The sequence below is a fragment of the Amblyomma mixtum genome, chromosome 1 (genome assembly GCF_055824585.1).
Source record: "Amblyomma mixtum isolate Tamu chromosome 1, ASM5582458v1, whole genome shotgun sequence".
Lineage (NCBI taxonomy): Eukaryota > Metazoa > Arthropoda > Arachnida > Ixodida > Ixodidae > Amblyomma > Amblyomma mixtum.
The window spans coordinates 224850731-224875258 of NC_143012.1; the positions used below are offsets into that span (position 1 = coordinate 224850731).

At 45.1% G+C, this 24528-nt stretch overlaps 1 protein-coding gene across 1 annotated transcript; it reads right to left on the reverse strand.

Moving 5' to 3' along the window:
* Nucleotides 1-2353: 2353 nt before the first annotated feature.
* On the reverse strand, nucleotides 2354-17470 carry LOC149371061 (clavesin-1-like). The gene is made up of 6 exons (XM_089564537.1): nucleotides 17151-17470; nucleotides 13350-13489; nucleotides 11479-11727; nucleotides 10649-10842; nucleotides 6734-6847; nucleotides 2354-4276 (listed from the first exon to the last, which is right to left on the reverse strand). Exons 2-6 carry the CDS (start codon nucleotides 13444-13446, stop codon nucleotides 4100-4102), a joined length of 831 nt encoding a protein of 276 aa, XP_089420663.1. The 5' UTR covers nucleotides 13447-13489; nucleotides 17151-17470; the 3' UTR covers nucleotides 2354-4099.
* Between the last annotated feature and the right edge of the window lie 7058 nt (nucleotides 17471-24528).

Genomic DNA, 24528 nt, shown 5'->3' on the forward strand with positions numbered 1-24528 from the left:
GCGGTTGCGTACTGTTCTCTTGAGGAATATTGTTAAACTGACATTCATAATCAGAGACCGCCAGCCAAAGGTGCTCCACCCCATTGTAATTGTTCTTGTTATTTCACTCTTGTGGTACAGATCTGTGGTAACTACCTTCCCTAAGTAGACGTATTTCTTTACCACTTCAGCACCTTGCTACCAGTTGTGAACTGCTTTTCCCTTCCGACGCTCTTCAACATTGTTTTGGTTTTCTGCACATTTATTTTTTTCTGCACAGTTACTCGTAGTTTTACGTGACTCAAACAGCCCGCGGTCCCGCCGAAACAACTGGTTTTAAACTTTATGTCCCGCCCTCGGTGGGGACAGTAACCAATCAGGTAACCCCACAAACATCCACCCAATAAATCATTGCGAAAGGAAAACATCACCAATCAACAATTGGGAAAGAACAACACAGCCAATGAATAATTTTGGAAAGAAGACTCATCTCGACAAACACTGCAAATATGTACACTTTCCACCATCAAATTTTCAGAGCATCCTCTTTCCTTCCCGCCAGCTTCGCGAACAATCTCGCTTTCCCATGGTGCAGGTTGTTTCAACCTCTAGTAAACCCAGGTTCGAGGAAAGTCGCCTCAATGCCCATCTGTTCAGTGCCCTTACTTACAAACTCTCTTCATACCTGCAGCTAGCGTTGCAATGTCCTTTTGACCACGCCTCAAGCGGTCAATGCACGCCGCCATAGACATGGGAGAAAAGCCACGCGATGCGGATCCGCCTTGCCGCAAGAACGTGCATAGTGGGATTCGACCTGACGTAAACGTACCCGGAGAGGATTTGACCGCCCAGTAATCTCGGAATTTTCCGCTGTCCGGCTCCCCTTATCCCGCTGGGTAGCGAGTGTGACTCACCCCCCTCTCTGCAGTTGTGCGGAGGGCAGAGAGAAAAACTCATTGGACATTTCTTTATCGCGAACCCGGACTCGGCAAACAATGCACAAGTAAAATTTCGTTGTTTGGGCGAGTTGAATCATCTTTGAACGGGTACGCACCTGCATGCACAAAGAAGACGGGACACAACAAAGATGTGTTTCTTTGTTATATCCCGTCGTCTTCACGCAAGTACGTACCCGTTCAAACAATGCTCAGCACCGTGAACTTCACTATCACCATCGGCACGAAACAATTATTTCTGGCGCAAAGTAGAACATAAAATATTACCATTTTGTATACCTTCTTGGGAGTCAAAGGCATCACTATGTCTGATGCTATGTATAAAAAAAATAAAAACCACATACTTGATTTGCGATGCTGGGCGCCTTCAGGTAGATGATAGAAACGAAACCTTTGGCGTTACCGAAAAGCGCACTTGGTTTTCGCGTCGTTTTTGGGCCTGAGCCGAGCTTGTGCAGTTCAATTGCTGGGCCAAGTAGGTCAGGTTTTCGCATGGGTCCGGCCCAATCAACAAATTACGGCCAGAGCAGAGCTCTGCGTTTCGCACACCTGGGCACGCAAAAAAAACCTAAGCGTCTACTGCAGCACTCGAGATCCCATCTTACGGTAGTTATTATTGCCAAGATGTTGACAGTCGTTGTTTCAGCAGTAAGCATTATAACTCTTGTGTGTATGAGATCGAGCCGTGCGGGCAGCGTGGAAGGAACACCTGTCTATATTTTCAGGACTGGCAATGCGAAAATCTGTAAAGGATCTCACAAAACATGTAGCGGCATCATTGTAACCGCGAAGGCTCTGCGCCCGTGCCAATGGTGAATTACAAATGCAACGAAAGATTGCCGTCCCCGTGCCAGCGGAATCCTCTGCTTCGTTTCTCCAAAGACACCGGCATGATGCCTTATGCTGCCTCGAGCGCCCTCAGTATTGAATATTTGCTTCCCTCAGCTGTCAACTGCATGAAAATAGCTAGGCGGGTATCGAAACTTACGCGACCGACTTCGCTATCGCGTCCACCCATCACTCACATCCACTCATTGCCCATCACGTACACTCAAAACCACTCATTGCCACTCACGTCCACTCAGAACCTTCAGAGAATTTAACCGATATAGTGCTAGTTCATCTGCTCTTCTTTCTCAAATTGAACCTTTTTTCTTAAAAAGAATAAAACCAGCTAACCAAACCGATATCGTTATTGTGATGTCACTTTATTACTTACATCCTAAGAGATCTTAGTACCTACCGTTTGCCACTTTGTATCTTGCATGAAATTTGAATGCCAGTATATACACTTCCGACAGCGATCAGGAATGCACTCCATGCTGCTAGCAATGTGATCCTTAAACTGGTACATGCTCGTGTAGCGTAGTGTGGGAACATCTTTTCGAAGGTGAGAATAAAAAGATGGGACGACCAGCTTGGTAAGTAAAAAATTATTTAATTGGCGCATTTATTATGTGGTGCCCACCAATAGCTGAATGCCTGGTACTATGGTACATGCGGCGATAACTGAAGTCGAGAACAAGTGAACAGAAGAAAACATGATGTTGATAAGAAGTGTCAGGGAAACTATCAACAAGGGTTGAAGCCTAATGAGGTCTGGGAGCCTTGTATAACAATGGCCAAGGCACAGTGAAATATACCAAGATTTGATGCTATCAGGCATTTGTAAAGAGACACCATTCGCACAATGATGCTCCACTGGCTAGGGGTGGCGCCAAACACGCTGATTGGTAGTTTAGTCTGTCCAGGCACTAGGAACTTAACCACCTATGCCAGGTGCATGCTGTCAATATGAACTTCAATGTACTTTTACAGCAAAATAAGGTCCTGTGTCAGCCGTCTAGTCCTCAGATGGCTTTGTTGCAGGGTGTGCCGGGTAGCACTGCTATTGCCTGGCTGAACGGGTTACCAGTTACGACGAACCATGACGTTCCTGATGAGCTGCTTTCACGCGTCCTCGAGGAGTAGGAAAGATGTGCAACAGGTAATATACCCGACTACGACGACGAGAGAGCCTCTTGCTCGGATACAGAATTACAGAGCGTGCTGAACTCTGTAAGGCTCGCGTGTGTCTTCATGTCAAGCACTCCCGAACACATGATCATAATCCATCCCCAGAACGGGAGGCCATAAGTGTAATCTAGCATCTAGTAAGACACCTAAGACACGGACCAGATAGCCTCACAATTGCCTGCTTGTTTAGAGAGCAGAAAGACGCAATCAGGTTGCTCTTGCGCGTGAACGATGCCATTGTAGTATCTTTAGCATTAAATTTGAACCCTTTTGACAGACATCTGAACGACGCCATTTTATTTCGAGTGGTTACCTCATCGTAGCGATACTTTGTTCCTTTTTTTTTGCGTGTTCCAAATGCGCTTTCTTCAGGCAGGTCTAAGGAGCTGTCCCATTTTTTACATGCACTGATTGGGCTTTCCCTACTATTTCTTCTGCTCTTTGTTTCTGCACAAGATGTCTATGCCTTGCTGAGGTAAGTCGTGAAGCCAGCCGAGTGACATTCTCAGACCATTCCCCAAATGTATGCCTATGGGCTTTCTACTGCTCTTCAGTGGAGATAACGTTGCCGGGCGCGGCGGTGGCTCAGTGGTTATTGTGCCCGGCTGCTTACCGAAAGGACGCGGGTTCGATACCGGTTCCGTTTTAAAGTTTCAAACGCCGCAAAATGATATCGTATTTAATAATCACCACACTTCATGGTGGTTATTAAGTACGACACTTTTTCTATTGCGGCTTGTTTGTGTTCCTTATTCTTGAAGCGTACTATCCCAAAGAATAATTGGTATATTTTGCTGCTCTAATGTTCATGAAATTCACGATGTCGGTTACTAACGCTCACTTGAACAGCAGTCTGTCAATCTGTATCCACAGCCGAAGCCAAAACTCTCTACACCAGGCGGAGGGCTGCTGCGCCGAGTTGTACGTCCAGTACCCGAAATGAAAGTAAAAAAACTCGTGAACTAAAGTGTTCCGAGCTTCGATGTACACGGCGTGCCGTAAGACTTCTATTATTCGGCTCAACAGCAAGTCAGTGGGCTTGGGAACTTTTCGCTTACAAGTTGCTGACCAAGCAACGTGGTTAAGCGACAGAACAACGCCGTTAAGTGAACGCTAACTGTCGGCTTGCATCCAGCTTCTGCGTTGGTTCATTTGGTAAAGTAGCCATACTGCTGTATTTTTTCAAAGTATGCGGTTTTCTTGTGGAAGCGCCGTTCCTGAGCGTCGAAGTCGAAGTCCTCCAGTGTCCCACCAAACTCCTTTGGAAGAAGTTCGGGAGAAATGATTCCAACAAGTTCCGACAAGCCACCGCTGGTAATGTGAATCTGAAATAAAGCACGATATTCACGGGCACAGTCACTTGCGCTGGTCACTAATCTGATTTCGCAATCTCATTGGCATAAGAAAATTCTTGAGGCAAGGGCATAGGTACCCAATCAATTATGGGCAGATGAAGCTGAATTGTCAGTTGATAATAGACGAGAATTTTTATTTCAGTGCTCCACGAAAGATCACTGCATTACGTGCATTACGTCACGATAAACGCTATCTATTATATGGTTTATGAGTCGGGTCATACGCATATTCTTCGATTAATTGCTGTACAAGTGTTTGAAATACAACATATATGGGTGTGCAACATTCCTTAGCCGAATAATGTCCTATGCCAATGCTTAGAACTTGTGCACCGGCAACTACGCTGGTGTGAGGTATAGCTACTTCGGCAATTTTTGTTCCGCGGATGAGAACTCGTTTTCGGCAGCAAATAATCCTATAGATTCAAGACTTTCTTAGTCAGAAAGAACAAAGAAGTTCTCACAGTAACAGCTGCGTCAAAATTATTTGCCAGGCTTAAGGCACTGAGATGGTCGGCATGAAGAGTGAATGTATTGGTCATTGGTCGGCACTGGTCAATGCATGCAGCTCAGGTTAACAGTGAGTCAACTGGCACTCTTCTTCATTAACAACAAAATTGTTTTCGCAGCAGGTTCCGCGGGGAAAAAATGCGATACTGCGGTGTTTTGCCTGACTTAAAATAATGATACTGCTTTTCTTATTCCCTCGAAAGGTCTGCCATAGTCGACTTGTGCGAATAAAACATAGAGATTGCATTAGAGATACCTGGGGCCAGCAAAGGTTTTGGCATCTGTGCAGACCAGCACCATGGAACAGTAAACAAAATGAGATAATGGGAAAGGTAGCGACTGCGCAAATTTACTTTGGAACTTAAACGGCGCACTGGCTCAGGCGAGCAAGAAAAGGTACTTGTGCATAACACTTTGACAATAGAGCAAATAATGCTTGGCCTGACTTACACTCGCGTCGAAAAACTCATTTTCACTTATAGCGGGTCGACCAAAGTCGAATGGCCATTCGACAGGGATGAAGCGAAGCAACATTTTAGAGTGAAATAGAAACAATTGGGAAGACAGCGAATTATAAATGATCCCGTAGGCCGGTCTACACGCAAAGCCTGGATGTAGAAGGTTGCCTATATTGTCTAGCGCTTCATCTTCCATCCCATTTCTGGGTCCTGTTATCTACCGTAGTTGTCTTGCGTTTAAATATATTGTGATGGTGCCCATAGATCAACATCATGCGAATTTATTGCAAGAGCCACTAATGTTTGAAATTTTCAAGGGCGTTGCATTGTTCTGTTTACTGTCGAATTTTGCCACAGGTATTGGGGCAAATCGCTACATTTGCCGAAGTATAAATCATTAAATGTTACCTTGTTTTGTTTCAGCTGGATTTCTTAATATTTACTGAACACGACGCCGGGGCTACAGTAAATAATCCAACAAAATTTGTTTCTTCATACTTGTGATTAAAGAAAAGAAGACAATAATTTGAGTTTAGCTATTTTCTTCCCTCCCCAATTATTGTTTACACAATCTACACTGCATATAATCATTCGCATCCTTCCATTTTGTATGGGGCCTGTCGTCAATTCCTTTTTTTTTTTTTTTGCTGCGGCACTGTTCAGACTGTCACCACTCTGTAAGACAGTGAATGTGCCTACGGCCATTTACTTTTCCCATTTTCGTGCTAAACGAACAATAACACCGTAACTGAGAACATGCAGACAGTTGTCATATGATCACTCCTGCCCCCGGGCAGGAGTGCCACTTTTGCTGCAGGTATAGGCCTTCGCAGGGAGACAGATAAGCGCTCACAGCCTCCTCCCCACAGGAGCAGTAACGAAAACTTAATACCGCTCTTTACCGCCCCTTCTTCGCCGACTTCATTCACATTCATTGTCGATTGCTTGCCTCAAGGGGCGAAATGCACAAGGAAGGCTCTTCGCTGTGGCTCACTGTATCTAATTAGTGTCTAGTTATGGGGCCGCAATGAAGTGTTTACTCTGCCCTATGATATCTCGGCCACATATTCGTATTAAATTGCTTTGTGTGGATTTCAGTGATCCCAAATTTGGAGTAGTTTTTGTTACCTTCAGCCATAGAAGATGAATGGCTACTCTTGCCAGCACGAAACATGCCATCATTAAATCGTTCATGCTGCTGTGATTCTTGATTCCAACGCGCAAGAAAAAAGTACTCTATAAGAGGCGAGGGAGAGCCGGCAGAAGATGCTTACGTTTTACAAGTGACTCTCTGCCTAAGTCTAAACACAAAGAAATCATGGCTCAGGGTATATAAATAAGTAGTACTGAATACACTCTTCCGAGTTTAAGCACTGTACATAAAGCTAATAAAAAAGAAACTTTTCGCTTTCTTGTATTGAACTTGCTTAAATAACCTGTTATGTGATTTTAATCTTACCCGGCTCTTGAGTTTTTGTGACAAGAACGGTCTTATGAAAAGGGAGTAAAGTCCTTCAAACAAAGCGGGGGCGTTGATGAAGTAGATGCCCTTGATGCGAGCAGGGAACGTATCCTGAAAAACGAAAGAGCAAGGATCAATATGCATGATAAACGAGCTACTGTGTCAGATAGAAAGTGGATAAGTTTTTAAACTCTTTACAATATTCGAAATTAATTCCTAAGACACAAAAATTAGGTAATTAAGTTGCATGGTAAATAAGTAACTGCGCTCTCATATGCATGTCTTTTTTTCTTTTACGTACCACCACTATAGTACTTTTTTGGAGCAACCAAGAGTACAAATGAATTTGAAGAACTGAATTTGGCTTCGAAGAAGCAGCGTTAGAAATATCTACACCGGGCTTATTACTGCATAAAGCACCTCAGTTATAGCCCGACACTGCCTCAGTGGTTATGGCGCTCCACTGCTGACCAGAAAGACGCGGGATCAATCCCGGCCATGGCGGTGGAATTTCTGTGGAAGTGAAATTCTAGAGGTCCGTGTACTGTGCGATGCCAATGCACGTTAAAGAACCCCTGGTGGTCGATATTTCCGGAGCCCTCCACTACGGCGTCCCTCATAGCCTGAGCCGCTTTCGGGCATTAAAACCCCAGAAATCCCAGTTATAACGCGTGCGTAAAATCGGAGGTTCAAACATTTGCGGGGCAGTATATCCAACACATTGCTTTTTCATAAATGCGTTCAAATATGATCAACCATACATACTTCTTTTTTAACGGAGTCAAGGTGGTATTAGCAAGGGCTACAGAGCTAAAAGCTGCCTATGCAGTAATGAGTCATCATTAAGCTGAATTGTTTTCGTCATAACTATACAGCTGGAGCTGTTAAGACGCAGTTCGTTGGTTTTGCGTCGGTGTAGTAATAATGGTAGTAGTACAACGTAACCGGAAGCTGGCGTCCATGGCAAGCCCCGGGAGTGTAGGCGGAAAGTTGGCGTGAAAAGAGAGTAAGGCGAGAGCGCAGTGCGGAACCGGAATATGGTTACTGCGGCAAAAGTAGCACCGTTATAGTTTTAGAACTGAAAAGCGCCTGCGCTCTGAGTGCGGAGAGCTAAACGGAGGGTCACTATAGCCTTCGTTTCGAGGTAATCAGTCTTCCGTGGCATTTTATGTTTATTATTTATGCAAATAACCTGACTGAGAGGCGGAAGTAAAAAATTCACTTAATTCAGAATTTACGAGAAAGCACAGGTATAAATAAACGATGTGATTCACTTCAATGAATAATGCATATGGAGAAAAAAGAGAGAATTTTCTTTCTTTTTTTCCATGAGCATCGTTCTCATACAGAGTAGAAGGAAATGCAAACGAAAATGTTATCAAAATTTGCTTGCTTTCTCCATTCACGTAAGTACGTACACATCCATAATGCGTATCCGAAACTTGCCGTTAGTTGTAGCTACATCTAAATTAAATTTTGAAATGCACAAGAGGAAAAAGTATTATTTGAGGAAAATATGATACGCAGGCTCCTTTCCAGTGGTGGTGGTGAAAATTTTTAATTGCTGAAATAGAGTTTGGGAGCCACAGAGTGGCCCCGCTACATGGTCTGCGTCCCTAGTCCGGGACACCGCATGACAATGCCCCGTCTCTCGCCCGTTTCACCAGAGCCCTTTGGGACTCAAGCGAGGAGCAGTTGAGGAGGGCAGTCTCCCATGCCTCTCTGGAAGGGGTAGGGGATGATGGACTGCCTGTGTTCCCTTTCTTTTGTTCTGATTATATATTTGGCGTTTCCAGTATTTGTTCTCACTAGTGCCAGACTTATTACTACTAACAACCCTCACGTGCGCAAGAAAACATGCAAGCACTCATGGTAATGGCGTTTTCTAGCGTGCCGATTATATTTGTTTTGAGAAACCTAATCCCACTGGCTTCGAATTAATTGATATGGTAATTAATTACGCTTTAGTCGAGTTACACGCAGTCTGCTCCTAATATAATACCGTTCCTGGAGCACTCTAAACCATCATTATTCAGCAAACGGTATTGTAATTTTGTGCTTGAAAAAGCTCAGAAACAACGAGTCACGATTTCATTCAATAAATGACATAATCCAAGCTCCTGCCATGTTTTATTAATAACGAAATGAAGGCGCTTTCATTAGCGCAATATTATCAGAATTGAAATTGTCGGAATTGCCAATGTTGGGACTGGCAGAAAATCCTAGCACTGCTAGTGTGTTGCGAAACCGAAACATTTACGCTCCGGTTTTTTTTTTGCTTCGCGGAAAGCTGAGTAACATAGCTGTTCAGAAAGTTTATATTATGAATTTTATACATGAAATGGCAAATAACAATGGTAAGTTCCTAGCAGAAAACACTATCAATATAGAGGCTATAGTTGAAAAAATTTTATTATAAGCTTTAGTTTGCGTACCTGAACATGTTTAACATTTTAACCATTGGCATTTGTTGTCATACTTGTCCTGTTGGGAATTCTAGAAAGGATGTTTTAGCTGAGAGTAGAGTTACTCTTGACACAGCCAACAGGGTGTTTTAACATCCATTAAGTGGTAGCTGTTTGGAACGTATTTTCGACACTGCTTTCTGCGGCGGCATCACGCGATATTGCCGCGCATATTTCATTTCTGTTGTTTCCTTTCAAGAGAACAAGCCAGACTAAGAGCAGTGAAAACGGCTCGACAAGGCTTCTGAAACCAGAGAAGATGTCAATATAATGTATCCTAGACAGTTCAAAAGCAATTACTCAAACAAAAAGACACTACACAGAACATTATAAAATTGTCGCAAAAGCTATAAAAAATCAATAAATCTGTTGTTCATTAAAAAAATGTGGAAACGCTTGCAGAAACGTGTGCATAAAGGTTAGAATCAGCAAAACTGTGTGCCTAGTAAAAATAAAAGCAGCGGAAAGTTTAGAAGAAAATGTGGGTGGAAAATCCTCAAGGAAATGTTATTTTGTTACATTACCAATGCCCTTCTGGGTCCTGTAAGATATTTTCAATTGATAAAGAACAAAATTAAACGAAAATCTTTCATAGCCTTTATGCGGAAAAGGGATAGAATGTATATCGTAATATTTTGGGGCGAATCTTGACGATCTTAATTGTTGCTTAACGCAGGGGTAGTACAGGTGAATCATTCTGTGTTATCAGATTTTGAGGGTTTTGGGTACAAGTCATTGCCGTTTATGCGTCGTCAGACGTGGTGACGTTTTTTGCAGGTAAGCTAAAGAAATAATAAAATTATTTTTCTGTTTCAGAAAATATTAATGACTTTGACATGACCTGTAATTCAACAGGCAATAGTAACGGTGAAGTACAATATTTCTTTGAAAATCTTAGAACAACAGTGGTAGAAAGATAAATTATGTACACAGCCTGCTGTCCTTTTTTTAAGTACGTCAATTTACAGACGTCCGTAACGCCAGTCTAAACTATATTACCACAGGAAAGAAGAAATAGTAGTATTGGAGTTTAAAGAAAGTTAAATTTATTAGAAATACTTTCTCAATTCTAGCATGAATGCCTTTGGCAGTAGGTACTTCCGACCTTCCGCTATTGGTTATTTGCTTCTGAAAAGAAAAAAAACTATCAAGAAACAAACCAAAGCCTTTTCGTAGAATCCGCAACTACTAAAAGTTCTACGTGCACAATAACACTATGAAACTTGTCTGGTGCTTTTCCTTTTCGCATATAAAATGGCTGTTGATTATTCAAGTTTCTTAATAAACTATTTGGGTTTTTCCAGTACTTTAAACCAATAAATATTTTAATTGATTATCAATTTATAGCTCATTTTGTCATATTCGTGCAGATATGTGTTGTGTCATCAGCACAGGATACAAACATTCGCAGTATATAGTGGCCCATGTAGTTAAGTCGAGCACTTGCCTGCACAAGAGTGACCAGTCTCCGGAGAAATCCCGGCGTCAGGTCGACAAGGTGGTGGACGCCTAGGCCTTTTAGGTCGTCGACACCGACGAAACCCCGTATCTGCGTGTCGTCATCAAGGAGAGCGCACTCGGCTCCAACGATGAAACACTTCACTAAATCGTCCATGGAGCTCATGCTACGTTTCCAGGCGCCTGTAATGGCACAACAAAGAGATATGCTACCTTAATATGAAAGCTGATGGTTGTTCTTGCCATGATATAATTCTTAAACAGAGCATCAGTAGGATTTTAGGGCCTGGTTTGATTTGCTCTACATCTGGTTCTAATCTTTGGTTGTACAGCAATAATGTTATTACGGCTGCATACTGTGGGCGCTAGGAAAGGTTGAACGTGCGGTGCCAATGTGCCAACGTTTTGTTGAAAAAGTCAAGGGGCAATGGTTGGACAAACACAGAGATGTGAGACAGATATTGCGTCATTTTCTTTTCCTCAAAGATCGAATTCAATTTAACAACGTATCTACAGATCAGTCCACAGCTGCCTTTTGAATCCTACGTTTTTCGCGTTGTTTGGTCCACCAATTTTTTCTTGATCTCTTTTAAGAAAGGAACGAAAACCATGCTTAGACGTGCTCCAAATTCTCCGTATGTCGATGATTTCCGATTCGCTTATATCTAATTTGTCACCATAGCAGTGGCGTAACCTGCATAATAGTGTTTAGCAGCTTATCGCCACAGCCATGAAATCAGCGCAGGGTGGTGGAATGTTAAAAGCCTTCACTGACCACAAGCAACGAGTGAAAGTAGACAAGTGAAGAAGAGAACTCACCAAACCTAAGCATCAATATCGTTCGTCCTTCAGGATCCTTTCCTTGAGGGAAGTAGATCAGCTTATGGTCTCTGAATACGCTCTGATATGGAATAGTGTACGGCGTTAAGCCTTCGAAGTATTCAGGCATGTCCCTACGGGCGCTAAAATAATTCCTAAATGTCTTCAAAGCTTTATCCACACTGTACTTTCCGGATCGTAGAAACTTGATCAGGATGTCGTCCGGAGGAATACGCAGGCCATTCTCTTCTGAAAAAGCAATGAATAAACCTTTCTGTCATACCATTATCACTTATGCCTTGTACGGCACGTTTTTACGGTAAGTGACATGTGCTCCCTAAATTAATAGTCAACAAAAGAATTGCAACGCAGTTGTGTGAGCAGTGGTCCGTACCAGCCATGTTTACAAAAATGACTTCAAGAAGTTCTCTGCCGGAGAAGTTATGCGGGAGAAGGTGTAGCCTTGAGTATGCTAAGTGATGCCCACCCCCTCTTCACTCGCGAGCCAGCGGCGGCGCCACACAAGAAAGATAGCGAAGCATTTCGAAGCCAGTCTCCGCGCCTCACCAATGGGGATTCGCCCCCGCCGCAAGAAAGAGAAGGAAATAGCACAGCTGATACTGTGTGCATGTGCTCGCCTGCCTTGGCGCGAAGAACGAACAGACGCGGAACATGCCTAAATATGAAGGGCGCTAACCGCTGCCTGTTAGCCCGAGCCGCCGTTTAAGCTTCAGAGAAGCGCGCCCGCTCGACTCCCGGGACAACACTACTCGCCCAGCCGCGGCTCAACGTGGCAGCGCGCGCCAGTCTGCGGGACGGCATCGTCGTGAACCTCTCGTCGTCGGACTGTCGCAGTGCCCGGCGAACAAATCGTGTTTTGTTTGTTTGTCTCCATCTTGTGTTAGTGCACTTTAGGCGCAATAATTCATTCGTATTGTAATCTCTCTCGAGTGTAACTTTGCACGAGTTGCATCGTTTTGTTAATCTCTTTGTATGTGGTCGTACGAGAGATTGTGAAATCCTCTGTATCGTCTCTTTGCTGTATAAGGTTTGTTTTGTTTTTGAACCTTTGGCTCCGACCCATTTTTTGGCTTGCGACCTGCGAACGCTGGGCACCAAACGACCGAACCCCTTGTCACTTGGTAACTGGTCTCTGGCTGAGCTTGTCACGCTCAATCAAGGGCATCCTTCGTGACCGAAACTGCTACCGACAACCCCCCCCCCCCCCCTTCCCCCGCTATAAGGGTGTCTGGGAACGCACGTTAAAGTGCGCCAAGTAGTGACAGTGTCCAAAGCCTCCACCACAGTCACCCTCGCGGTAGTGGTACTAGCGCCTGTAATATGATTTTTTTGCATTCACATACTCGTTCAACACTAGGTTGCACTATGCCATGCTGAATTTGTCTTCGTTTAAAATAGCATACAAATACCGCAGAGCTTTGTGTATGCTCCTTTTTCTTTTATTTTTCCGCAAAACTGTTGGATTTCGTACGTGTTTTTCTGCACAAAAGTCTTTCATATTTTGCTGCAAGTAGATAGTGTAAACAGTGCGAATATCCCTGATTGAAAACTGACAACACAATGCTTCAGTCTTAATGGCGGAAATAATAGAATTGGTTCGCAGCACAACTACGTTGATGCGTCTATACGTTCATGCACAAGGTCGGAACGCGTAAATCCCATCATTATTACCCACGCCACTTACACGAATAACGGTTTATGTCGACTCCTCGTTTACAGCATTTGCTCCGGAATTTTAGCGTGGATATGAATAGAAGGCAATATCTGTATCTGTTTAATTCAAGTGCACTCTTCTTGCGTACAAAATTCACAACGTCATGCAAAAAATATTTGTCAAGAGTTGTCTGCACCTTCAAGACGTTGACGAAATTGTGCCAAGGTTTCTTTCTGCACCTCCGGTGTTTCTCCAAGCTCGTTTCTTGCGATCTCTTCCAACTCCTTGTTCATGTCGAAGAAGTTCAATGGTGCCAGGTATTCTTGATGGAAAGACCTTCAAGAAAACAGAGTTACTGCAATGTGATGGATTGTTTGGTAAATGAAGAAGTCGAGAGCTCGACGGTAATCCGTCTGGTTAGGAGTGGTGATCCAATGAAATGAAGCAAGAAGTCAGTGGCCATAGTCGAAAAAAAAAGTAAGATGCTCCAGAACTGTTATGGGTAGCTTTTTTACAATGACCAGTGCAGTGAATCCGACGGGCCAAAATATAACCAAGCTATTTCCAAGCACCGAGGTGATGGCCACATGCAATAAACGTCGATAACGAAGACGGTTTTTTTAAGCTCTGGTTTGTTGGATACAAGCAAACTCCAGTTGTCCCCTGTGCCAGTGGCCGGCGCACAGGGGTCACGAGACAGCGCGGGCCTGCCACCGGGCTTGGGGAAAGAAGGCACTCCTGCTCCTCGTGGCACTTCCGACAATGGCGTGACGTCACGACGGCTCGCTTATCTCTTAGGGAAGAAAGCCCGCAAGTAACCGATTGCTCCTAGCTAGGCTCCGAGGGGTTAAAACCGGAACTCGCGGTGGGAGACTCTCTTGCCTACCTATGACCTGTGAACACTTCGGGACCGCCCTTTCTGTCCGCTGATCCACGAAACCGACATAGGTCGACGACGACGACTTGGTGAGCCTACCGCACTTGTCTTTCATCGGATAAAACTTCCTTCTGCAGTGTCCTTTACCTCGCGTTAGGTTAAAAAATTACGAGGAACTTTAGCGGCTAAAGTGGTGAAAAGCGAAAGCCTGAGTGCTGCATTCTGCTACGCAATTTTTCACTTCACATTCTGTCGAGGCATTAATTAACTGCCAATTAATGACGCTTAATCTTTGTGTTTAGGAGTGGAACGCGACAGCGTGTTGTAGCGCAGGCAGTCCACGGAACGCCACCACCCGTTCGGCGCGATGCGTTGCTTTTTGAGGAAAGGAAAAGGCGCTGTAATTCTCTGTCATCTCGGTGGACACCTGAACCGCACCGTACAGGAAAGGAGGAAGTGGAGTGAAAGAAGAAAGAGGGGCTGTAATGAAGGAAATGAAAAATGTATTTCAGGAAAGGAAATTACGCAGTAAATGTCTCATATATCTCGGTGGACACCAGTCGAAAATTGTCTCATCTTATTTTGGTTTACCGTCCCAAAGCGACACAGGCTATGAGGGGCGCCGTAGTGAAGGGCTCCGGAAATTTCGGCCACCTATTTAACGTGCGCTGACATCGCACAGTACACGGGACTCTAGAATTTCGCTTCCATCGAAATTCAGCCGCCGCGGCCGGGATCGAACCCGCGCCTTTCGGGCCAGCAGCCGAGCACCATAACCACTGAGCAACCACGGAGGCATCGCTGCTAAGATCAAAGTGTCGCCTGTAAGAGTGGAACGCGAAAGCGTCTTGAAACGCTGCCAGGAGTCCACAGAAGGCCATCGCCCGTTGTGCTGTACGCCTTGCTCGTCCGTAAATTGGTGTTTGAGGAAAGGAAATGTATCTGTCTCGCATATCTCGGTGGACACCTGTACCTCGCCATAACGGGAGGGAGGAAGATGGGAGTGAACGAAGACACCGTATTTACTAGACGCGCCTTTGTTCATTCCAAACCATCGAATAAAGAAAAAAAAAGCTGGCATGGCGGAGTGGTAGCATGCTCGTCTCGCACTCCAGAGACCGGGGTTCAATTCCCGAAGTCGACCGATTTCGCACTCGGTTTTATTTAATTATCTAGCATGACTAGAAAGGTTAATTAGGCTAATTGGGTAATTACGCAGTTAACTAAACTCATTCCCACTCACTTGGAGCATCACTATACGATCCCTTTAATTGGTTGCATGGTTACTAGCCAAAGTACAATTGGCCCCTTTTGAAATTCGCGCACTGTGACGTCACGACCGTTTCGACCAATTGAAAAGCGTGACATTTCTGTCGACAACTTGTGCTTACAACGATGAGGCATTAAAGGCTTCCGCCTTAATAAACCATTTGCTAGCATGCTCTGCCTCTGGCTTTTCGTCCTAACCTACCATGGCTGCGCCAATAGGTAAACGTGTCGCGTACGAGTAACGCCTACGTGTAGCTTACATGGAAGCTCACCTGCCCGGCCGGTTGGACGAAGAGTGGCCACATAGCTTGCTGCTAACGGCATTTCGCAGGACGAAAACATGTGAAGTAGGTAAGCTTTATCATTCCGCAGTTATTCGAAAAATTTGCCCAATGTTCCCTTTAGTCAATTCAAGCTATCGTGTGGCATCGTATCACATCTCATGACAGGGTAAAGGGCTCGGTTCGACATTATCTTTGCCGCATCATATGTTCATTTTTCTCTCTGCTAGCCAGACAATGTGTTCTCTTGAAGGCATCTATTTTTATTCGTTTTTTTTTTCAATAATTTCATTAGTTCCACGTGTTTGTGACTCAAGCTAAACATTCGGGCGATATTTCAAGCAGCAAACAGTTGAGTGTGCAGCATTCACCTTCGCGTAAAGTGATGCAGCTTGTGAACGTACTGTTTGCTGTGCAGTTATGTCCGAAAAGCTGCATAACGGTTCAGGTCTTCAGAAAGAATTTATCGAAAGGGGTTTACAGCGCTGACAAACACAGGAAGAAACGAAGTGACAGACAGCTATAAACCCCTTTCAGTATGCACCAACCAACTAGCCTGCAAAAACGTTCTCGCAAGAATTTATCAGCTGAGCTGGGCTTATTCATCGTTTGCGGAGGATGCCATTAGCAGTGGGAGTTAAAACTTGCTAGTAGTAGTAGTGGTAACGGAATGGTGTGGTGCTGCAATCCAAACGCAATATACCACCGGCGTAATGTCTCCGACACCATTGAGTGTGGTAGAACGAACATATTGCACATGAGGCAATTCCAGTTTTGAGGGTTTTGCTTGAATGATGCTCTCGATAAAACGCTAGTTTGGGCTTTGTCGTCTCACAGAAGTCTATTTTCACCGCAACCGAACACGTTATACGCCCCACAGATGGCTGCGAGAAAAAGGGAAACAATATACGGGCGACACATGAGCATCCGCTAAAGCTCCGACAAAGAGAGCTGCTGTTTTATGAGGAAACCAGAGGCCTGGTGACTGTCGCCCTGAAGTATGCCATGAGACAAGGAATGAAGGCCATCAAAAAGCCGAGAGAAAGAAGTGGTGGTAAGTACAGCGTGTGACTATTCCCAAACTCCTGCAGAATTCAACAATCATTCGGTGTCTAAACATGTAAACCACATTCAAATCTGCCTTTAACCAACCACGTTTGGTCAAAACACAATTCTCGAAGCAGCGTGAGTCCGGCGTGGTGTAAAGTCAGCCGGTCGAAATTGCATGGACATCTAAAAGACACCCGAGTTTACAGTTGCACGCATTCCGGCGCATCCATAGTTATAAAAGTAGGAATGTCAGTGGGACCGGCACCTTCGAGTACTAAGCGCGATGGTTCTGCTGGGCCGACTCCGATAAATGTTGTTGGCAACCGGTGTTTGGCGCTAGATGAAAGTACATATTACTTACTCCAATATTTAAATATATATGTTTAAGTATAGTATTACTAAAGAGACATGCGTTTCTGAGACGCACAGGCAAACTCTGTGCGAGAATAACTGTGCAAATAGTGCCAATCTGATAGCTGGTACTGCGCTCAAAAAAAGAGATACTTTGAGACAACCTCACCAGTGCTCCAGAAGAAGTGTCTAGCTGGCAGCGGTGAGGAATCTTGGTACTCGAAGCAAAAGACTGAAACTTCTCCGCTGGACGTTTAACGCCTTTTGGGCAACGCTTATCGACGACAGATGAACGTGTTTATGCACGGCAGAGGCACTGATCTCCCGGAGACCGTGAAGTGGTGGTGCAGATGGTGTGTGAAAGCGGGAGGCTTCGGTAATTTGTGCCCCTCTACGCGCCTAACATGCTTGTCGTGAATGTCTTCAGGCGGCAAGGATGTTTACGACTGGAGGTCCTTCATTCTAAGAGCATGATAATGAGCCGAACCTCTCGCGGGCGAAACGCCAGGTAAAGTAAAAGTAGAAGACGACGGATTGGCAAAGGCGATAAGCTGGCTGCACTCGTGATCTGCATAATTAGCGCAACCACGCAAGGTCGGGCAGGCGGCCATATTCAAACTTTCCTCTTCATCTAAATATATGCTTCGAACAGCAGGATTATATTTGGCAATAACAGGTATTGCCTCACGTTTCCTTACAGCTCAATGAACAAAGCTCTCACAAAATAGCAATGGTTACGAAAGGTGTGGCCATATTAACGTGGATCAAAGTTCATTGTAGCCGTTTGTTGCAGGATTTTTTTGTTTTATTGAGTAGGATAAAAATGAAGAATTGCGAAGTGTTCACGAAAAACGCTTAAAGCTCATCCAGCGGCGTTTTTGTTTCACTACTTGTAACACACACGGACGCTCGATATGTACTGGCCATTTTCACGAGACCAAAGGCACGCTGCGTTGGCGACGCGAACTAGTCCAAGAAGGATCGCCCGCGTTCTAAACCACGTTCTTTGCTCCGTTACCCGTGTGGTTAGCCAGCACATTCTGATGTTTGGGTCGCAGTCTTAATGGCAAAATATATTTTAGGAGTGCTGTTAAATGGATCTTTTCGCAGTAACGTTATGGAAGAGGTGGTAAGTGTCACTGCGTGAGTTTTCTGGCGCCACCAACACAGACAGAGCATGGGAACGGGAAGTTTCCATTCTGGAGTGGTACACCACCGGGACCATGGCAGCGTACTTCCTATTAAGCACCCAGCTTGTATTTCTTAAGAGATGATCTACCTAGACTAGAAGGGTCTACATAAATACAAGGCACTATTTAGTAAGGAACATCGCTGAGCACACATGACGGCCGGGCACGTTTCAAGCGCGAAGAGGTTTGTGCGTCACTTTTGCTGTAATATGACCAGTGTTGTCAGTAACGCGTTACAAGTAACGGCGTTACTTTTTTCGGTAACTTAGTAACGTACTAGTTACCATTTCGGAACTGTAACGGGTAACGTACTTACGTTAACATTTTCCGGTAACGTGAGGTGTCACGTTACTAGTTACTTTTTAATTCAATTGTCCCCCTCCGCCTCTTTTTCAAAAAAAAACGCCGAAAATGATGTTGCAAATAAACAACATCTACAGGTGCTCTCGACGACCCTTGTTGCGGCTCGCATGCATGCCAGAAAACACCTGCCCTTCACGACGCACTCAACTAAAAAAAAAAGCACGAACACGCATTCACACACTTGTCTTCACCCCGAAACCACTCACACACCCAACTCTCTAAAGAGTGGACGCATGCCGAGCCACCAATAGACCATTTGCAGAAATCTGTTACTCAGTTTCTCCGTAAGCTTGTTTTCGAACCAAAACGTCTCCCCAGGCGACACTCTCGCATTCTTTGTGGAAGCAGTTCCCTCTTCTGATTAAACTCAGGAATGTCGCCAGTTTACTTCAAGATGGCCTCAAGAAAGCCGTCGAAAGAGTACAATGGTACAGCACAGAAAAGGGGATTTCAGTCAACCGGCTGTAGCACCGAAGTAGAGGAAAAAATAAGGAAATGGGCCTTTGTTTCCGTGCCGGCAGTAGTGAGTTACCTCATGCTAAACTTTCTAAAAATTTTCTGCTCAACAACGTTGTCGCTCCAACTTTCCCCATTCATAGTCACCCCCCCCCCCCCCTTTCTCCCCTAGCCAGAACAGGGAACAACCCACTCCCCACAGCACTGTGACAAAGGACGGTCTCCCTCCTTTTCCTGCCTAGACTCTGTTGCAAGCCGAGTGCGACCATCCGGAGGTTTCATTCGCTTGAAGAATATGAGCGTGTCGTCGGTGTTTGAGATGTCTTGGTTGGAACACAAGCCTTGCAGAGAAGACGGGTTACCAGTCACAGTTACAGCGAAGACGCACTGATTAAAATTTATGGCCATGGAGTAACGGCAATGTAACGTGCGATACTTTTTTTCGGTAACGGTAACGCGTTACATTTTTTGCAGGTAAAGTAGGGTGTTAACGCGTTATTTTTTTTTAGCGTAACGAGTAACGAATTTAGTTACTTTTTTTCGGTAACGCCTACAACACTGAATATGACGTCATGTAGTGATGATAATAAGGTCCTTTGCTTTCCAAAGAGATAGGGGACGGGGATGACAATGATTTCGATTTCTTTGAGATTATGTTTTATTACCATTCTTTTAGTGCTTCAGTTACCCCATGTTCGAGCTTTCGCTAGAATCAGCCAGAGAGACCAGCTGATGGAAAGAATCGTGCAAAATCAGAAGAAGAGAATTCTAATATAGTGTCTTTATATCTACTGCAAGCCCTACATTGCCATTTAAGATAGTGAGAGCACAAGGTGCAGTTGGACTGAGAAGACAGTGCACGGAAAAAGGATGCATCATTGTTCACTTGCATGCACGATTTTAATTATGTAATTGTATTTTCAGCAACACATGTTTATTAAAAGTTATGTGCACGAAAAATGAAAACAGCTGCAAAATTATCGGTTAAAACCTCTACAACAGTAACCCGCAAACTTTTGTTGCTTTTCTTCAACGAAGCAGCATGACAAAATGACAATCGCTGGGTTTCCTTAACGGTACTGCTAAATGAAAATATTGCGCTCCCAGTTACTTAATTTTACGTTGTACGAGTGTTTTCCATCTAACCTGCATTGGTTTAGAATATCTCCAAATGTCGCGTTCATCATAACCACTCCGATTTTATGCGCCGGAGATATTCAAACCCCAGACGACGATTTCTTCTTTGTCCTCGTTTATTCTTTACACCTTTGAAAACAGAACTTTTTGCCTGACACATGGTTGCCACGATTGGCAAACAATGATTAGATTATCGTAAAATTTTAAAACAAGAGAGACTCTGGCAAGGTTCGTCCAGGAAGCAGTCCTGCGTAACGCTGTCATATTCGATATGTTGAGGCTCCGCCACTCGGTAATGAAAAACGTAAAGAACGCATCCCTGTTGGTTTTTCCAGCCAAGTGTTAAAGCGAATTATTCGACAGCAAGCAATTAGTAGACAAAAGTAGTTTGCTGCATACCTCTTGAATGTAGCCGTAGATGACATGCATGAAATGTTTTTACGACATTGTGACCTTATACATTAAACATTCATAGTGAGAAATTCTAAACTGAGAAAAAACCAGTCACACAAGACGACGGACAAGAAGAGTGTACACACCACAACGACTAATCTGGAGGCCAGATTAATCTGGAGGCTAATCTGGAGGCCAGAGAAATTCTAATCTGGCCTCAATTAGATGCAAAATAGGCTCGCCGAGATCGAAGCTATATGATTTCACATTAGAAATACAAAAATAAAATTACCAATTCAGGTTGAAAGCATCTAATATCTCTATATGGTTTCATATGCATTTTGGCATGGTTATTTTTAACAGTTACCTATCTTCAACTTTTGTTTTATACAGTTTGGAATTGCGTACAGCACAATTAAAACGCAAATTCGGAGAAGACACTTAAGTGCCGCTTTAGGGGTATGACGAGATAGCTTTATTGGCCAATTGCGCATATATGCGCAATTGGCCATTCTCTAGAACAACTTGCTACTCTTTTTCATTTACTATTCCTTGCGGGATTTTTCGCTCGCGGCCAATGCTTTCGACGCCGCGTGAACCTCATGCTGCTGATGCTACGCACAGTGCAACGGACACGCGGAGCGGCAAAGCACCTAGGAGCGCTGCCATGCGCCTTGCCGAAACGCGCGGGACTCAATTTGCAGTCGTAGTTCGTCGGCACATCGTTCTCGACAAACCAGATGCCACGAACGCCAGCATAGCTTCCGCGCCGAGCGAACGGGCAGCAAGCCGCAAGCTTCGTGGTGATCGCGCCTTTGATGTGCACTGGGTTGTTCGCCGCTTACCGCGTGGTTCCTGCATCCCCGCACAGCCCCACTGCGCCCGAACGAGACGAGCGAGAGGCACTGCCGTCGCACGCTATCTGTTGGGGCAGTGGCGTACATTGCGAGGAGGAGGAGGAGGAGGAGGAGGAGAGAGTTGTTTTAGTGGGTGCCGCCTGATGGCGCTATGTGCGCGCCAAGCGAATAGGAGAAGTAGCAGAAACGTACTGTGCTACTAGCTTAACTGCGACTTCTGTAATTTCCATGGTCATAATTACTTATATACCCTATAGTACATGCCTCTAAACCGCCCTCTTAAGAGAACAATGTATTGACTAGTCGCGCCTTTGTTCATTCCAAACCATCGAGCTCGCGTGGCGGAGGGGTTAGCGTGCTCGTCTCGCACTCCGGAGGCTATAGTTCGATTCCCCAACTCGACCAATGTCCTACTGTCCCGCCGCGGTGGCTTAGTGGGTGGCATAGTCAATTGCTGCAGCGATCAAACGATTGCCAGAGCGAGACGTCGGAAAAGGTCCAAGCAGGTCTACTTCAACAGGATTGCAGGATTCCAGAGGTGCTGGGCAGTGATCATTATGTCATAACTATACAGCTGGATTTCGCCAAAAAAGCTAAAAACTACCGTGTCCGAATTACCAGCTGGGATAATCTTCGGAAGCACAGAGAGGCCAAAACATTTTAATCCCCCTTTAACCTCCATACATGGATGACAGAGCTGAAACAGGATGTCCAGGCATTCACGCAAACATTAGACGCCACCCCCGAGACTCCCGTTGCAGACAGTCGCTTAGCGCACCTACTCCAAGCTCAAAACAGTACCCTCACACGCTGGAAAACCCAGAAGCAAAATCGGAAACTTAAGCTAAAATTAGCGCAACTAAAGAGACAAATAGAACAGCACAGTGCCGCACTCAGTAAATCTAACTGGCGCCAATTATGTGACGGATTACGAGGTAATCTCTCCTCCACCAGGGCCTGGCATCTTTTGCGACATCAATTTGCGGAGTTCATCACCTGCATCTGACCGCAGTGTGACGCCGCCACCTCAGCGCCAACGGCGGTCACCTTCTCCTCGACGTCGTGCATCCCCTCCGCCTCCGGGAAACTAGGAGGCGCGGCCGATAGAGGTGAGGCCGCCGGCGAGTCGATGACGTCCAATATACCTCTGTCCGTGTTTATGTTGAAGAACAAACTGGAAGTGGTTATTGATGGTGTGAAAACAATGGCTCTTGTGGACACTGGTGCTACCGTATCCGTTATGAGTTTGAGGTTTAAGAACCGTTTAGGTAGGAAAGTGATGTTTAGTGGTGACCGTGCAGCGTTATTCCGTGGTGGCGGTGGTGAACCTTTGGTTCCACTTGGTGTGTGTGCTTCAGATGTTGTTACTGGTGGTCTAACGTTTAGAACAGAATTCGCAGTGCTACCACGGTCAACGCATGATCTGATTCTTGGGATTCATTTTCTGCAAGAGTGTGGTGCAACTTTAGACTGTCGTACGGGAGAAATTGCTTTGAATTCTTCCCTACTTTCAGCTCTTGTGGGTAACTCGACACCGGATTTTGGAGCATTTTCGGTCGAAGAAGACACTATTGTACCAGCTTTCTCCGCAGCTATCGTGCGGGTTTCCTCTATTCACAATCAGTCCGAATCTTTTGAAGCTGTGGTAGAGCCTACGACACTCGCCTGCTCTAAGAAGAGTATCGTCGTGCCTCGTTGCGTCGTTCCCGTGATGAGAGGCCGTACGGAGCTGTGGACAGTGAACCACTCTGAAGAGCCAGCTGTGTTGCCCCGGGGCCTCAAACTCGCCCGTTTCGAGGAAGGTGTGTCAGGTTCCGTCGCGGCATTAACCAACTCTGTCAGTGAGCAGCACGTGAAAAGAGATATGGAGACCCAAGTTAAGGCTATGATTAATCAGGCTCTTCCCACAACCGAGCGTCGCACTCTAGTGGAACTCCTTCTGAAGCATGTGTTCGTGTTCGACTTTGCCAAAGACGATTCAACACCTCCGCCTACCAGTCGTATTCATCACACGATCAACACCAGCTCCGCACCTCCTATACGCCAGAAGCCCTATCGAGTCTCAGCCACTTCATACTTTTCTTCTATTGATTTGAGATCCGGCTACTGGCAAATCCCCATGCACGCTGCAGATAGGGAAAAAACGGCATTCATAGGGAAAAAACGGCACGGACTTTACGAGTTTAACGTTATGACTTTCGGATTATATAATGCACCTGCAACATTCTAGCGGTTCATGGATACAATCCTGCGTGGCCTCAAGTGGCAAATTTGTTTATGTTATTTGGACGACGTTGTAATTTTTGGCAAAGCGTTTAGTGAGCCCAACAGCCGTCTGGATATTGTGCTTGATTGCATGGAACGAGCTGGCCTTATCCTCAATTCCAAGACATGTCATTTTGGGAACCGCGAAACAATTGTTCTTCGTCATTTAGTTGATAAAGAAGGTGTTCGACCAGATCCAAAGAAAATTGAAGCTGTCAAATGTTTTACGGTGCCTCAATCAGTGAAAGAGCTGCAGAGTTTTTTAGGGCTCTGCTCGTACTTTCGACGCTTTATAGCTAGGTTTGCGGACATCGCTTACCCACTCACGTGTTTGCTGCATAAAGATGCACCGTTCAATTGGACCAGCGAATGTGACGCAGCTTTCCGGCATCTGAAATTTCTTTTGACCTCGGGCCCCATCCTACGCCACTTCTGCCCATCTGCACCAATTGAAGTGCACACTGATGCAAGTGGTATCGGTATCGGCGCTGTACTTATACAACGCCATGGTCACGATCAGCACGTGGTAGCATATGCCAGCCGTTCGTTGAGTAAGAGCGAAAGAAATTACACGGTTACTGAGCAAGAATGTCTCGCCGTTGTTTTCGCTGTACAGCGCTTCCGCTCCTATATGTACGGGAATGCTTTCACCGTCGTGACCGACCCCCACTCGCTTTGCTGGCTAGTGAGTCTTCGTGACCCCTGTGGCCGGCTTGCTCGATGGGCTTTGCGCCTACAAAAATTTAATTTCACTGTGGTGCATAAAAGCGGCCGTAAACACTCAGACGCCGATTGTCTTTCCCGTTTGCCGCTTCAAACGACTGATGACGACGCAGACAACTTTGATGAATACTTGGCGTCACTTTCACAAGCCTTCCCCGATCTT

Coding starts and splice junctions, on each gene's coding strand:
- LOC149371061 (XM_089564537.1), bottom strand. CDS start 13,446: ATGAACAAGGAGTTGGAAGAGATCGCAAGAAACGAGCTTGGAGAAACA. Junction 6,848..10,648: donor GACTGGTCACTCTTGTGCAG/GCAAGTGCTCGA, acceptor TTCGTTTTTCAG/GATACGTTCCCTGCTCGCAT. Junction 4,277..6,733: donor CACAAAAACTCAAGAGCCGG/GTAAGATTAAAA, acceptor GCTTTATTTCAG/ATTCACATTACCAGCGGTGG.